Raw genomic sequence first — 16,886 nt, forward strand, 5'->3', positions numbered from 1 at the left:
ACACCCTTGTGTAGTCCCCTCCTACACTGTGCAGGGTTAGTCTATGTAACCAATAGCATATGGCAGAAGCGATGCTGTGTCACTTCCAAGATGAAGTCATAAAAGGCTCCCATCTTGTTTACTGTCTGGCTGGCTTACTCTCTGTACCTCTTGGATCACCCGCTGTGGGGGAAGCCAGACACCATTCCTAAGGATACTCAGGCCGTCCTAGGGAGAGGTCCATATGGTGGGGAACTGAACTCCCTGCTGACATCTAGGTGAGTGCGCTTGGAAGAGGATTCTCAGCCCCGGTCAAGCCCAGAGGTGACTGCAGTCCCCACTGGCAGATAGCTTGACTGCCACCTGAGAGACCCTGAGTCAGAAACACCCAGCGAAGTAATTCCCACATTCCTTACCCACAGAAAAAGCGTGAGATAATAAATGTTGGTTGTTAAGCTTCTAAGTTTTGGCATTATTCGTTATATGGCAGTAGATAGCTAACACAGTCTGACATTCTGGACACTTACGTGGTGTAGTTGTGGCCAGGGAAGTCGATGTTATTTTTGATGAGCACTGTGAAGTTTTCGGCAATGTTCAAGAGCGCAGGCCTGAGAGAGAGGGATGCCGGGTGGGGGTCAGTGGGCCAATGGGACCACAGGCTTCTGGTTTCTGGCTCGGGTCATTGCAATGAGTGAAGAGAAATGTAGTGGGCAAAACCTTCCTAAAAATCTAAAAAAGAGGAAGAATCTCTCTTTTCTTGAGACCCCGTGGCATTTACTATAACTCTTCTCACACTCTGATGTAATTCTGTGTTTAGGTATGTGCAGTGGTGTGCTGGTAAATATTTAACATCCAGGTCTCCAGGCGGGGTGGGGGGGAGGTGAGGTGGTGGAGCTCTGATCTGTAGCAATTATTGATGACTGTAGTATAAACCCTCCCACCATGGCTGATCTCAAGCTACTAGCAGGTATCACTGAACTTGGAGTTGGGAAGGGATGAGCATAAAGGGCTCAGAGCTAGTATAGGCCAGCGCCAGCACACCCTTGTTTGTATCTTTCCCAATAGGCTTGGAGTTCTTGCAGGGCTAGGATAATGATTTTTTCTTTTTTTCTTTTTTTTCTTTTTTTTTTTTTTTGTACTGGCATCCCCAGGCTTTAGCACAGGGCCACACACATAGAGTTGACTTCATCACTCATTCTCTAGAGGCTCTGAGTAGCATAAATTCTCCATGAGTTAGAGGAGACCAAATCCTAGACTGTAGCAAGGTCCCCCCCACAACCCATCCATCCATTCATTTGGCAAATATTTACTTTGCTGGGCACAGGGTTGGGCATTGGGAATGTAGTGCTAAACAAAACAGTCAAGGTTTTTGTCCTCATGCAGTTGACAGTCGGCTAAAGATGGAGAGAACTGGCTATGAATAAAGAGATACAACTGGTACTTTATTGCTTGGCATGCCTGAGTGGGTGGCAGGTATATATAATGGGAGTAGCACCGGGAAAGGACAGACATATTTGGAAGGGGGCACCAAGAATGATCTACTTTCTATTCCAGAATAAAAAGGATGTAACTATAGAGAACACCAGTTTTTGCCTTTCCAACATCCGTTCCCCCTCTGTTAGAAGCACTTCAGTTTTCTCCCGGTGGGAAAGCCATGTCTCTCCCACTCTCAGCCCAGAAGGTTGGGTGAGGATGAATCTATCTCCTACCCATCCTTACAGCTCCCAGGGTAGGCAAGTGACCCAGAGCTTGCTAGACAGTATAACTCAATCCTCTTGGCCACAGTGATTGGTTCAGAGATTGTCACATGACTTAGGCCAATGAAAACATTCTAGGGCTTTTGTAGGAAATACTGGGAAAAGAAAAACTCACTTTCTTTAGGATTACTAGTAGTAAACACAGTGTAAACCTGGAGTTCCCTGGGCCACAGTGTGAGGAAAGCCAAAACGGAGGAAAGAATAACTGGAGGGTGGGTGTGCGATGGAGGTGGGAAGAGACAGAATGAAAGGGAGAGAATCTTAATGACATCATTTTAATTTGAAGCCTGGATCAAGTCTTTCCTGAAGCTAGTACTTTTGGACTCTTCATTTACAGGAATAAGAAAATAACATTTTCTTTTTTCCTGAAGCCAGTTTAAGTTGTATTTCTGGCATTTGCATTAAAAAAAAATCTTATTTACAACAAATGCCTACTATATGCTAGACCATTTACTTTTAGAACATCCTAAATCCCATGCTTTCTGGGCAACATTCTAAGAATAAGAGGACTACATGATTTTGAAACTTTAAGGATCAAAGTCCTTTATTTCTCTCTTATGACACTCTTAACTTTCTATCTTGAATTATATCTCTCTATGCACATGTCTTATCTCTTTGATTAGATTACAAGAGGCTTGGGACCTGCTCCATATCTAGGTCTGCTTGTATTTTTTTAGCAGTCTCTTGTGCATAGTTACATGTAAAATAAATAGTATGCGTGTCTACGCACACATTATTGACTACTATAAGCCAGGCATGGGGCTCACTTTGCAATTGCTGTACAAGTATCATCTCATTTAATTCTCATAACAGTCCCGTGAGGTAGGGGCAACTATTAGTCTCATTTTACAAATAAGGAAACTGAAGCTCAGAGAGGTCAAGCCATTTGCTCAAGGTCACACAGCAAGGAAATGTTAGAGTCAAATTTGAATCCAGGTCTCTCTATTCTTCTGCTGAAATGCACCAATCCCTGTGGTTTCTGAGATTTAGCATCAAGTTCTGCCTTCTGGGCCTGACGTTGTGTGTTAAAGAGAAGAATCAATTCAGGGATCAACAAATCTGTGTGCCACTGTGACCACTTAATTTAAGAAAACTTCTCTTCCCTCCCTCCCTCCCTCCCTCCCTCCCTCTTTTGCCCTCTTTACCCTCCCCTACCCTTCCCCTTTCTTCCCTTTTCCTTTCTTCCCCCCCTTCGTACCACCTTGCCATACTTAATCACTCAGTATGGACACTGACCAATCAGAATGAGGTCTGCGGTAGTGCTGGAGGAGGGCTCCAGAGGTCCTCAGCCAGGGGTCCAGGGGCAGCCAAGGGTGCTCAGGGTAGTAGTTGTTTACCAGCCAGTACAGAATTATTGCAGTATTTTAACAATTAGCATGGGCCCCACAGAGACCACTGGTGTGCCTGGGACAGAGGGTCACCAAGTCAGTAGGACCCAGGACTTTTCAAGACTTTTTATCTGATCACTGGTCAGGGCCACCACATCTCTCCCAACCTTGCAGCTCACCGGGCTCTTTCGCTGCCTCGATGGGACACCAGGCGGAGACTTCACAGGTCTTCAGCTTCCCTTTATACTCTACACACCTTCCGGTCTGGATCCCTGGGTGGGGTGGGGTGGGGTGGGGTGGGGCCAAGGGGCCAAAAAAGCACAAGTGTGAAAACTGTAGGCGCATCTTGAACTCAACCCAAGCAAGAGACTATGTATTTATGCTTTTCAGCCCAAGCAGTTTTAACTTCCACAAAACCTCATTTGAACCACAAACTTACATAAGGAAACCTAAGCAGAGAACACATCGGACGGTAAGCTTTTTTAAAAAAAGATTTGGAGAGAACACAGAGAGACCATGGATAGCTGTTGGCTCTTTTGCTTTCTTTGCCAGAAAAGATGCTGAGAAAGGAGCCGAACAGGGCATGTTCTCTCGCCTGGCATGAACAGACTAGAACCTGGCTTTTAAGTGGGCATCTGAGCCACTTAGGGGTGTACAGCCCGGACCAGGGATGTGCATAAGCCACAGAATGAGCACGGCACATCTTTCTGGAGCATCAGAGCCACGCGCAGATTCCGAGGGGGAGAGTTAAATAGTAAGTAATGTCTGAATGATCCCTATACCAACTCAGACAGACACATACATCTAAAGGAACAGAGTGTGACATCCATAGGCCTTTTTTTGTGTATGTGTATATGTTATAACATATAAAGATATGTTCTTTTTTGTGGTCATTTTTTAATTGTCATGTGCCTCTTTAAGTTCAAGTAAGAGATAGAGAAATTCTGACGGTTAATGGTGGTACCAGTCCCCAGGTGCCCTGAGGGTACAATTCATATTCCTCAACCTCCAGGGAAATTCAAAGGGGAAAGTTCAGCATACACGGAAGGTACTATGGGCCATTCAGTTTTCCTGTCAGTGAGAACCCTGAAGATGCTAATTCTGGAGGTTTTCAGGAGCTGCCCTCCCTGGGGAATTAGATCACATTCCTAGTCCTCTGGGGACAGAGCAGAGGCATGGGGGCAGACACAGGCTCTCCCAGGGCCTGGTGAGGGTGGAAGAAGGCATCTGAGAGCCAGAGTCTAAAGATTTGAACTTTAGGGCATTTGTGAATGTCACCAAGATACCAGACCACCCCCAACCCCCAGGATCCCAGAGAAGAAACATAACATACCTTTGCTCTGCGGGTCCACCCGTCCCTTTTTACAGCCCAAGTCAGAGGAACAGAGTGTCCTGCGGGTGGGAAACTGCAGGGAGAAGGATGGGATAGTGGGGAGTAAGCAACGCGGGTCTCTAAGATACAGAAAAGCAGGTGCCTGTGCCTGCACAAAAAACTTATACACAAATGTTCACAGCAGCGAAAAAGTAGAAACAACCCAAGTATTCATGAGCTGATACGTGGACAAATACAATGTAGTGTATTCATACAATGGACTATGACTCAGTCATAAAAAGGAAGGGAACACTTACACCTGCTACAATATGGATGAACCTCAAAAACATGATGCTCAGTGAACGAAACCAGACCCAAAAGGCCACATACTGTACGATCTCAATGATATGAAATACCCAGAACAGACAAATCCACAGAGACAGAAAGTGGATCAGTGGTTGCCAAAGGCTGAGGGAAGTGGGGAGTGGGGCATGACAGCTGATGGGTACAGGACTTATTTTGGGGAACATTTGGAAAATGTTCCAGAATTAGGTAGTGTTATGGTTGTACAACATTGTGAAAATACTAAAAACCACTCATTTCTACACTTTAAATTGGTGGACTTTATGGTATGTGAGTTATATGTCAACAAAACATAAAAATAAATAAAGATCCAAAAGGTAGATGTAACCAGGTACCACTTTCAGGGAAGGCCCTTGGGGTAGGGGGGAGGGGGCCTGGTCCAAGCACCTCTGTGGCTGCAGAACTGGGCCAAGAGACAAGCTCAAAGGCTCAGCAGGAAATGGGAAGTAAGGGGTGCCAGCCAGCACTTTCCCCTGGCCTCAGAAAATGAGGTCAGCCCCGTCTTAGGCCTGAGGACAGAAGAAGAAAAAGAAATGAGATGACTGGTTTATGCACATTTGACTTCCGCTTTTCTGGGGAGGAGGTTTAAGGGCCAGTCTTAGGGGAACCAGAGCCTGACCTTAGGGTGGGGGGTGGAGGATAGCATCAGCAGTTCATTATCTTCCTCTGACCCGTGCCCCCTCCAGCGACTCTTATTACCTGCCAACCACTCTGGTCCCCTCCTTACCTCAGGACATAACCCCTGCTGTTGGCCTTCTGTCTTGAGGAAGTTTGTCATCACGAAGAAGGAGTTTCCCTGTAGAGAAAGGAGAGAGTAGGCAAATGCCAGACATTGGAGGGCAGAACTACTTAATCAGAATAATCTAGCCTGCCTAGTGCCTGGGGGCGAACCTTCCACCTTTCTAAACCACACTCTGGAAATCAGGTCTGGGAGCAAATCAGGTCTGGGAGCAACGTGGACTGCGCTCGAGGGCTTAATATCAAAGCTGATGAGCCACCCCACTGAGCCGAGGGAGAGCAAAGGGACATTCTAACTGACTATTCATTTTCCGTTCCAGCCTCAAAAGCAGCCTTGTCATTTTTTGGACGCAGTAAAATCCCATTAAATCGAAACTTAAGAGAACCCGGGGCGGGGTGAGAGGGGTGCAGTGTTGGCTTCATCAGAATGCTGTTCAGATTATCCAGGATTTTAATTAAAGGGCATACGGCATCCCGCAACCTGGGTAATAGCTGGAGATCTTACTGACCCACTGTTAGAAACCGACAGACAGTGACTTGGGTTTCATGGTTTTGCTGAGCACCCCAGCTCCCAGAGGCTGCAAAAGTGCCCTTTTGTCCCTTAAGCACCCCCATCCCCATCTGTTCTTTGGTTTTCTCATTCCTACTTTGATTTCTCCTTTTTGACTGTTCTGCTTTTATTTATCTTCTTGCAAATATAGACAGTCACATAGTCTTTCTCTGTGATGCACACCCTTCCTTTCTTTGTCATCTATATCCTTCCTTTGTGCAAAAATGTATTTGAGAAAATGTTTTCCTGGAGACATTTTTGTTGATAAAACGCCACACAAACCACATAAAAGGGCTAGTCCTGTCCAGGCAGGAAGTTCTTTGTCCTTCTGAATCTAGACAGACCTTGCTGACTTGATGGCCCTGCTTCCAAAAAGCTGTGCATAAATCAAGCGTGAGTGAATCAAATCGTGCTTTAAATGCACCACCAGGACACGCTGCTATTCTGAGAAACCCTGTAGGACTTGATAAAGCAAAGAATCGTCTTTGAGCTGCTGGATCTGACCCAATTTTGCAATTTTTAGGTTTTCTCAGTTGGGATTTTCACAGAGCTTTTTAAAATAGGGCCAGCATTTTTCTGCAGTGAGGCTCTGGGTCCCAAGGGAGGGAGGCAAGGCCCTGGGGACAGTGCCCAGGGAGGAGTCCTGGGAGGGGGTGGCTGGCAAGTGCTCACCTGCAAAGGGAAGGTGTAATCCGCCGTGTCAAAGACACTGGACACCACCTTCTTCATCCCGTTCTCCAAAATCTCCTCTTTCACCTCTGCTATCCCTTTTACCTTGGTGTGCACAGAACTGATAACAGGCTCTTTCCGCTGGTACAGCTTGTCACTCACCAAAGCAAAGCTAAGTGGCAGACACAGAAAAGCATCAGTGGTTTTCTCAAGGGAGGCACAGTGTGGGGACTTGGGGGGCAGGTTCTGAAGGCTGCCTCCATTCAAATCCTAGCTTTGCTGGGTGACTTTGGGCAAGCTACTTGACTTCTCTGTGACTCATTTTCCTTATCTGTAAAGTGGGAAGAATAGTCATACCTACTTTAGGGGTTGTTGCGAGGATGAAATGAGATACGTGTGCAAACTCCTCGGCATCATATGCTGAGTGCACACTGAGCACTCACCATCTGGAAACTACTGCCCCTGATGTCAACCTCCAATACTGCCTAATACAGACTCTAATTTATAAGACAGCTTCTTAAATAACAAAGTCCAGCTCCAGATTGGTCCACTTGCTTTGTCCTGGGGCGAAGCAACACATCAACACCTAAGGAAGTACCCAGCAGGTCAGCCACCTGTTTTCCAGAAACACCCACCTGGTTTATAAATAATATTGATAATAGTAACCGCCCTTTATTGAGCAATTAGTACATGCCAAGTGCTCCATATGCATCATCTGTTTAATCTTCACAGTGATAGGAGATAGTTACTATAATCATCCCTTTTGTAGATGAGAGAATGGGCTCAGAGAGGTAAAGGAATGCGCCCAAGATAACACAGATCGTCAGTGGCAATACTGAGGTCCTCAGCTGGTCTACCTTCTAGCCCAGAGCCAGACCTCTTAACCCTGTACTACACGTGTTCATGCATGATGTGGCTCTGACTCTGGTTTCCTGCCTTTGGTCAGTTCATTACCTATTAATCCCTTCTTTAGAATATCAATTTAAATTATTATAAGTGTGAGGAAGAGAAGGAGAAAGTGGAATTAACAACAATGGTAGGGGCGCCTGCATGGCTCAGTCGGTTGAGCATCCAACTCTTGATTGAGGCTCAGGTCATGATCTTACAGTTGTGAAATCAAGCCCCTTGTCAGCCTTTGCGCTGGGTGTGGAGCCTGCTTAAGATTCTCTCTCTCTCCTTCTCCCTCTCTCTCAAAAAAAAAAAAAAAAAAAGAAGAAGAAGAAGAATTCAAAATGGTAGATTCCACCACCGTTTGTTTTTCCTGTCTCCCATTGCCCTGAATAATTCCGACTTTATTTTAAATGCTTTGTTTATTCATTAAGCATGTGTTTATTTGGTCTCTTTCCTCTGGCCAGCACCTAATATCCAAATGATTTACGAAGTGTAAGCCAGTGGCTGCCTTCTATGACCTGGCCTTATGAAACCAAAGACAGAGTGGGCCATGACTTGGTCGCTGCTGTTCCTAGCCTTGGCTGGGTAGTATAATCCCCAGAGAGCTTTCAAAATTGCTGCTCCCCAGTTCCATCCCTGGAAATTCTGCTTCAGTAGGTCTGGGGGAGTTATCCAGGTACTTATATATATTTTTAAAGTTTGCTGGGTGATTCTAATGCACAGCCAGGGTTGAGAACCCTGGGAGACTATTGAAAAGACAGCTAACATTTGGGAATATGTAGTGCATTCGAGGAAGTGCATCTCCTAGGACCCGGCAATTCCACGCTTTTGTACACTCCCTAGAGAAATCCTCATACATGTTTCCAAAGAGTTAGGTACAAGACTGTTTATGGCAGCATCATTTGTAAGAGGGAAAATAAAATACCCTAAATGTCCTTAAATATTTAATGGGTAAATGAATTGTTGGATTCATACAATAGGATGCTCTAGTGAGAATAAATGGAGAGCTACTCATATCAATATGGAAATAATATAATATTGAGAAAACAAAACATGCCACAGTATGAATACAAAATTTAAAGAAATCCAAAACAACATTTTACACTCAAATGCCTGTCTACACATGCCCATAGCAGCACTATTCATAAAAGACAAAAGATGGAAATAGCTCACATGTTCATCAGTAGATGAATGGATAAACAAAACATGGTCTGCCCATACAATGAAGTACTATTCAGCCATAAAAAGGAATGAGGGGCATGTGGGTGGCTCAGTCAGTTAAGCATCTGACTCTTAATTTTGGCTCAGGTCTGATTTCATGGTCATGAGATTGAGCCTTGCATCTAGCTCTGTGTGGGGCATGGAGCCTGCTTAAGATTCCTTCTCCCTCTGTCCCTTCCATGACTGCACATGCGTTTCTTCCCTCTCAAAAAAAAAAAAAAAAAAGGAATGAAGCACTGAGACGTGCTATATTGTGGAGGAACCTTGAAAACATGCTTTATAAAAGAAGGTAGATAAAAAGGTCACATATCGTATGATTCTATTTATATGAAACAATCCAGAATAGGTAAATCCATAGAGACAGAGAGTAGATTGATGAGTGCAAGGGGGTGGGGAGCAGGGGTGACTTCAAATGCATGTGGTTTTCTTCTAGAGTGGTGAAAATGTTTGGGACGTAGGTTGTGTAAACACAATATGGTGTGTTATTAGATGCCACTGGCTTCATCACCTTAAAATGGTTATTTTATGTTATATGAATCTCACCTCAATAAAAAAAGGAAAATATTTTTGTAGATATACACAAATGTTGTAGAACTATAAAAACATAGAATGACAAACACCAAGTTCAGGATGGTGTTTATAAGGGGAGAGGAAAGAGGATGGGATCCAGGCTGGGTTTACAGGGAGCTAAAACTGGATTAGTAATATTTTATTTCTTTTTTTATAATTTTTAAAGAAATTCTTATTTATTTATTTTGAGAGAGACGGAGAGTGAGCATGCGCAGGAAGAGCAGACAGAGAGGGAGAGAGAGAATCCCAAGCAGGTTCCACACTGTCATCGCAGAGCCTGACTTGGACTGGAACCCATGAAACATGAGATCATGACCTGGGGCTGAAGTCAAGAGTTGGCTGCTCAACTAACTTGAGCCACCCAGATGCCCCAGTAATGTTTTATTTAAGTTGGATGGTGGTACATGGGCGTTTATTATATTATTCTCAACATGTTTTAGTATTTATATACCATTCATTTAAAAAAAGCTCATCAAGAAGGACATTGGGGCTAGAGATCCAGATTTGAGGTCCAATCAGCATATATAAGAAAGGGCTATTCCATATAACTCCATAGACAAATATAATACTTGTTCAACAATGTATCTCAGCCTAGCATTGCAATATGTACATGGTCTGTGCAGTGTTCCCTGTTGGATATGGCGACATTCCCACAGAATAACACTGGGTCCATTTGGCCCACCATTTGGAAGCTCGATTCAAATCTGTCATATTCATTCCAGAATTCACAACATATCATAAATCAGCCATAATGGAATCCAACCCTTTCATAAGTCAGAAAATTTATCTTTGTATGATAACGAACATACCATTTTAAGAATTAAAATGCTTCAGAGTTGCAGCAAAGGAAAAAAGAGGAGAAGAAAGAGTTGGTGGTATCCTGCCCTAACGACCATCCCTAATGACTCAGACAAGCCATGTCACCTCTTGCCACGGGTGTAGTCCTTGAACAAGGGGAGGGCTGCCTGGCTCCCTGATCCCTGTGAACTTGCAGCTTGAAGAAGCTGCAATTCTGTGCATGTTGGAGACGGCAAACCCATCGGACCCTCTAGCACACCGGCAGGAAAGGGCTGGGTTTTGGTGGTGCTTGGTAGGACCGGAGAAAGAAATGTTGGGGCAGAAAGCTGAGGAGTCTGGGGAGATGGAAGGGGACTGATCTGAGGGACTTAGGCACTCACCAGCAGGGCAGGTCTGGCCGCAGAGGGGGCTGTGGAGGGGTGGGGAGGAGAGAAGGACAGAGGATAGCTCAGCTGTGGAGCCTGAGGCTTGCACACAGCACCGACTCACCAGGTGTAGACCAAGGTGCCCACTACAGAGAGGACCCACATGCTCTGACTGTGAATGGCTTTCTCATACTGGCACCTCAGGGGGCCCTGGCCCATGCCCAGGTGGTGAGAGAGTCCTCAGAGGACCACAGGCTACAAGCGCCTCCCAGCAAAGCCTGGCTCTCCCTCACTGTGCTTGGGCTCACACAGCGAAAGGGTGGGATTTGAAAATGAACTGCCCTCAAAGTCGGGTAACTGACACCTACCCCAAGGCCAACAGACATTCTCTAGGCCCCTAAAGGAACCATGGGCCCTGGGCACTATGTCCTCTGTGTCTCTACTTCTTATATTTAAAATCCCAAGAGAAGAATCTGATTATTTCCATCCCTGGCCCACTCAGCAGTGGGGGGAGGTCAGCAAGGGGCCAAGGACAGCAAGAGATGAACTGAGAAGAAAGCAGAGGAGAGCAGCCACCCCCAAGGCAAATTAAGTACTGATTGTATTAGCTTCCCATTGCTGCTGTAACAAATTATCACAAACTTAGTGCCTTGAAACAATACAATTTTTTTTCTCTTAGTTCTGGGGATCAGATGCCTAAGATTGGCCTTACAGGGCTAAAATCAAGGCGACATAGGGCTGGTTCCTCTTGGAGGCTCCACGAGAGAATCTCTTTCAGCTCTTCCAGCTTCTACAAGCTGCCTTGGCATTCCTGGGCTCATAGCTATGTCACTCCAACCTCAGCTCTTGTTGTCATGTCTCCTTTTTCTCACTTTGAGCCTCTCCTTTTCCTCTTTCGAGGACTCTTGTGATTACATCAGAGCCACTCAGATAGTCAAGGATAATCTCCCCATCTCAAGGCCTTGAACTCCATCACACCTGCAAAGTTCCTTTTGCCACATAAGGTAACAGATTCACAGGTCCCAGGGATTGGGACGTGGAGATCTTTTGCAGGCCATTATTCAGCCGACCGCGACATAGTTGGCCTGTTGTAGCTTTATAAGAGCTGCAACCCTTTCCACCCTACCCCACCTTTCCTTGAGCTAGAGCGAAGGGGTTTCAGTTCCTTATAACTCACAGCTTGACTAAGACATCATCTTTCCTCTTAATTCCCTTTGGCTATTGCATTTCTTCTCCATTAGCCAGCATTTCCTTTTCACGCTTCCCGAATGCTCTCTCTCATCCAAAGAACTCCTACTCCAGGACACAATGCTTTCTACACATTCAACTGCACAGAGAACAAAGAGTGAATCTTAATCTACTAGTTAATGTTTATCAATTAGAGGGAAAATAATGGATACATGTAAAATCCTGACCTTGAACTAAAAACTCAGTTATGCCAGTACAAACCATAGACCACACAAATTGGCAGAAGTTTATGTTAGAAGCCCCAAAATGTTAGATAACCCTAAGCCCATAGGAGCCAACATTGTGTTATATCATCCAGAAGAAAACAAAACAAACAACTAGTGTTGTCTTAAGCTTTGGTGAGAAAAGCAGAATATTTCACCCTAAGGGTCGTGGTAAAGTGACCTGTGGCCTCAATAGGCAGCAAGCGATAGCAGCCCTCTGTTCAGGTTTTATGAGCCACATTTTTCAAGAAAACCGCCTTAGTTGTTGTAAAAGTGTAAATTTCACAGAAGTGCACAAAGGATATGAAACGCTGCCAACACTCTCCCTCCCAGAAGTTATTGCTGTTGAAAGTGAGAGTATCTTCCAGGTATCTGTTTATGCCCACATCTTGACTCACAAACATGACCACACTCTGCATGCTCCGTGGAACTTGCTATTTTTACTAATAATATATTAGTAAATCTTTCTTTTAAAAAAAAAATATTTATTTATTTATTGAGAGATTGCAGGCAGGGGAGGGGCAGAGAGGGAGGGACAGAGGATCTGAAGCGGGCTCTGTGCTGGCAGGCTGACAGCAGTGATCCCCATGTAAGGCTCAAACTCACAAACTGTGAGATCATGACCTAGGCTGAGATTGAGAGTCAGATGCTTACCAGAATGAGCCACCCAGGTGCCCCTATTACTAAATCCTTCTACAACAATAGTGATGTATGTATGGTAAAGAGAGACCTATGATATGGAATCACTTTTAATAGTTACAGAACATTCTGGTATTTAGTTTGGGACACATGAAACTGCTCATTTTGTAGCCCAAAGGAATAGAATATCAGCAGTTCCATGTAGTCCAACCTAAGTGAGTTGTGATAATTTGCCCCCTGTCTCTTACTGGTTGGTATGTAACTGGAAGTTTTGGTCAGTTTTTCCAATTGTAAATTTTTTTGTTCGTTTGTTTGTTTCGGTAACCCCGATAGAGTTCTATGTGCCAAGCATTCTTTTAAGTATATATAAACAATATGTATTAACTCTTTCAATCCTCACCTCCCTCAAAACCACCCTGTAAGGAAGGTACTAGAGTTTCTCCCACCTTATATCTGAGCAAACTGCGGAACAGATAAAGTGAGCCTAAGTTCACATAGTGCTATAGACTGAATGTTTGTGACCTGCCCATAAAATTCAAATGTTGAAACCTAACCCCTAATGAGATGGCATTAGGAGGTGGGGCCTTTGGGAAGTAATTACGTCATGAAAGCTGAAGGGACTAACGCCCTTATAAAAGAGTTTCCAGGGGCACCTGGGTGTCTCAGTCTGGTTAAGTGTCCAACTTCAGCTCAGGTCATGATCTCACGGCTTGTGAGTTCAAGCCCCGCATTGGGCTCTGTGCTGACAGCTCAGAGCCTGGGGCCTGCTTCAGATTCAGTGTCTCCTTCTGTCTCTACCCCTCCCTTGCTCACGCTCTGTCTCTCTCAGAAATAAATAAACATTTTTTTTTTGATTAAAAAAAAAGTTTCCAGAAGCTTCTTGCTCCTTCCACCATGTGAAAGCACAGCAAAACGATGGCTGTCTATGAACCAGGAAATGCATTCTCACCAGAGACCGGGAGAAGTTTCTGTCATTTATAAGCCGCTACTCCATCTGTGGTTATAGTGGCCCCAACAGACGAAGACACGTGTGTAGCAACCCTGGCCCCACAGCTTATGCTCTTTTGGATGCTATTATAAATGCAATTATTTTCTTAATTTTCTTTTTGAGTGTCTCCTTTCTGGTTTATAGAAACACAACTGATTTTTACATGTTGATCTTGTACCTCGAAACTTCACCGAATTGGTTTATTAACTGTAATAGCTTTTTGTGATTTCTTTTGGATTCTCCATATATAGGATCGTATTATCTGAGTGTGGTTTTTTACTTCTTCCTTTCCAATTTGGATGCCTTTTATTTCTTTTTCTTGCCTAACTGCTCTGGCTAGAACTTGCAGTACAATGTTGAATAGCAGCAGTGAAAACAGACATCCTTGTCTTGTTCGTGATCTTGGAAGGATAAGCATGCAGTCTTTCACCACTGAGGCTCAGTCTGTTCTCTTAAGCACTGTGCTTTGTTGCCTCTCCATCTTCCTCTTTCACACTGCCAGGCATGTACTTGCAAAAGAATCTTTTCACACCAAAGATAAATTTCACACCTTAAGATAAATTTCTGGGTTAAAGGATGCATACATTTTATATTTCAATTCATTTTGCCAAACCACAAAAAGTTGAACCATTTCATGCTTCCACCAGCAAAGCCAGAGTGCATGGACCACTTTTAAGAGGGCTTTGACAAAACAAGAGCATGGTTGTGTGGGATTGGCTGAGATAGTAAAATATCTGGGTACCGTGTTGAGGGCACATGGCCAGAGGGACTGGCGTTATTCCTTTAAAGTAAAGGAAAAATACAATAGCAGGGTGCAGCCATTTGAAGAGTGTCAACCACAACAGAGATCACAGAACTCTAACTAACGGGGAAAATTACAGGGAGTCTGATTTGGACTCAAAGTAAGGAAGAAATGTCTAACAGTCCCAGAAAAGAACAAGCTCTCTTTGTGGTTGTTAGTTGGTGACACTGATGATGATGGTGATGATGATTTTCATTTATCTCATCATCTCCCTTTCTCTGGCCTCCTCTCCATCTGCACTCAACATCATTTCACATCTTAAAAATAAATCCTTTCATGACCCCACATTCTTCTCCCACTACCACTCAATGCCTCTCTTCTCCTTTGTAGCCAAGTCCCTTGAAAGAGTGAGTCACCACATCCATTTCCGCATCTCCATTCACTCCCCTGCCCACTCCAGTCTGGCTCCCACTCCACCACTTCTCTAATGCCTCTCTTGCCAAGTAAACAGCAACGTCATCCTCGCTAAATCTGATAGTCATACTACAGATCTGATCTTCCTAAAACTCTCAGCAGCATTTGACACCGATGACCATGCAATACCTCCTTCCCCTTCTTCCCTTAGCTTCCTGGAATCCACCTTCTCCTGACTTTTTTGGAGCTCCATGGCCACCCCCTCTGAGAATCCTTTGGGGGCTTCTGTGCTCCCCATCACTTAAAGGTCAGCATTCTCCAGGGCTCTGTTCTAAGCCCTCTTGCCTTCTCATTTACATCTTCTCTTACTGGCCAGTTGTAGCTACTTCCATGGTTCTAGTTACCATCTATATGCTGGTGATACATAGATCTCCATCTCTAGTTCCAAATTCACATATCCATCTATGCACTAAGTGTCTACATTTGTAAGTCCCATAGATATGTCAAACTCTGTGCCTCCAATTCTGAACTCACCTTCTGCCCCAAATGGGCTCCCCCCACCCCAACATTTCCTATCCCAACAAGTTCTCCCACCACCCATCAGTTGCCCAATCCAGAAACATTCCTTAACATCCTTTCCCTCATTACCCCTCAACCATTCAATTGTCAAATCCTGTTGTTTTATCCTCCTCATGTTATTCATTTACTTCTGTCCTCTGCCCCTGTCACCTCCTCAGTCCAGGTCACCATCTGCTCTCACCTGGACTGCCCTGTAGCCTCCTGACTGGTCTCGCTGTCTCCATTTGTGCTCCTGTCTCCTCCATTCCTCCATTATTTAGTAAAAGCTTGCACTCTGGAGTGAGAAGCTTGGGTTCGATCTTAGCTCTACCACTTACCAGCTACATGATCATGTGTAAGTTACTTAACCTTTCTGGGTCATTGTTTCTTCTCCTGTAATAAGGAGATGTTAGTATTATATTGGGCAGGGTATCTGGTTCTAAACAGAATCCACTCTGCTGAGTTTGAGAGGAAATACGGTTTAGAAAAGGCAATTCAAATGGCTGAAATTTTTCATAATGAAATGTTGGTGGCAGGGTGGGGAAGACTCTTCACGCTTTCTCCGTATCCTCAGGATGAAGTTCAAGGCTGTTCATAACATGATCCTTGCTGGCTTCTCCAGTCCCACCTTTGCCTCCTCTTCTTGTCATCTTGTGTGTTGGCCAGTTGACTCATGCTGCTCTGTGAGTATTCCATATATTCGGGTCCTTTCTCTTTTCAGCGCTATGCTAAAAACCCAGGAGGGCTGGGAGGTGCTTGCCCTGGGTGGGGGCCTGGGCTGGAGTGTTGGTCTCCAGAAGCCCGTGGGTGTGTGACAGCTGGTCCACAGAGAAGCCTTGGCCTCTAGGGCAAAATGAGAAAAACAGGACAACGAGGCAGGGCCTTCATAAAGCTAAATTTATTCATTTGAAAGCACCTTTTCTTTTCTTTTTTTTTTTTTGTAGACTGTGTGCTTCCAGCTCTTTTAATGTTTTAGTTTAGACATTAATGGAGGGATGCCAATAGATGGTAGTAGTTGTTTGCTTGCTCAACATCATTACCAATGCTTAGTTGGCAAGCTTGCCTCCTTGGTCTTCCTCCTGTCAGTACAAGGCGTCATCGGCCACCAGAGAACCCAGAGTCATCTTCCACCTCCTAGCAATCTGTCAGTTCTACCTCCAAAATGTATCCCCGCTTTGCCCACTTTGGTCCACCTGCGCCGCCCTGTTCTCATCCAGGTCGCCATCTCTCTCACCTGGGTGACTCTGGTGGCTTTCTCACTGCCCTCCCCTTGTCACTCCTGCCCTCTACAGTCTACCTTCTGCACAGAGGCCTGAGAGCACTTTTAGACACAGGCATCAAATGGTTTCACTCCCCTCTGTAAAAGTTTTTAGTGGCTTCCCAGGGCCCTGAGAAACAAATTCCAAATCTCTCTGCGCTCAGCCCCTGCTCCTCCCTCCTCTTTCACCAGGTTCTGGCTTTCACCAGGTCCTTCTGGCTGTTCCTCTTTTTTTTTTTTTTTGCTTTCAGATATGTGGATCAGGTGGCTGGATTCTCCTCCTCCTAGAGCTGTT

General features: G+C 44.8%; 2 protein-coding genes across 9 annotated transcripts in view; one reads left to right on the plus strand and one right to left on the minus strand.

The window, feature by feature from the left end:
* The window catches only part of IFT81 (intraflagellar transport 81), a 228,095-nt gene that overhangs the window by 46,948 nt on the left and 164,261 nt on the right, over positions 1–16,886 (plus strand). The gene's annotated exons all lie outside the window — the stretch shown is intronic.
* Positions 1–16,886, minus strand: part of P2RX7 (purinergic receptor P2X 7) — a 52,323-nt gene that overhangs the window by 27,757 nt on the left and 7,680 nt on the right. For 3 of the 7 annotated variants that reach the window (XM_045458759.1, XM_045458753.1, XM_045458754.1), the window contains exons 2-6: positions 6,700–6,868; positions 5,467–5,535; positions 4,398–4,470; positions 3,245–3,336; positions 507–592 (exon numbers count right to left, since the gene is read on the minus strand). In XM_045458759.1, coding sequence (XP_045314715.1) covers positions 507–592; positions 3,245–3,336; positions 4,398–4,470; positions 5,467–5,535; positions 6,700–6,868 — 489 coding nt within the window. Of the gene's footprint in view, positions 1–506; positions 593–3,244; positions 3,337–4,397; positions 4,471–5,466; positions 5,536–6,699; positions 6,869–11,253; positions 12,504–16,886 lie in introns of those variants that run through there. The other 4 variants (XM_045458756.1, XM_045458757.1, XM_045458755.1 and 1 more) reach the window with 4 other exon arrangements.

The sequence above is a fragment of the Leopardus geoffroyi genome, chromosome D3 (genome assembly GCF_018350155.1).
Source record: "Leopardus geoffroyi isolate Oge1 chromosome D3, O.geoffroyi_Oge1_pat1.0, whole genome shotgun sequence".
Lineage (NCBI taxonomy): Eukaryota > Metazoa > Chordata > Mammalia > Carnivora > Felidae > Leopardus > Leopardus geoffroyi.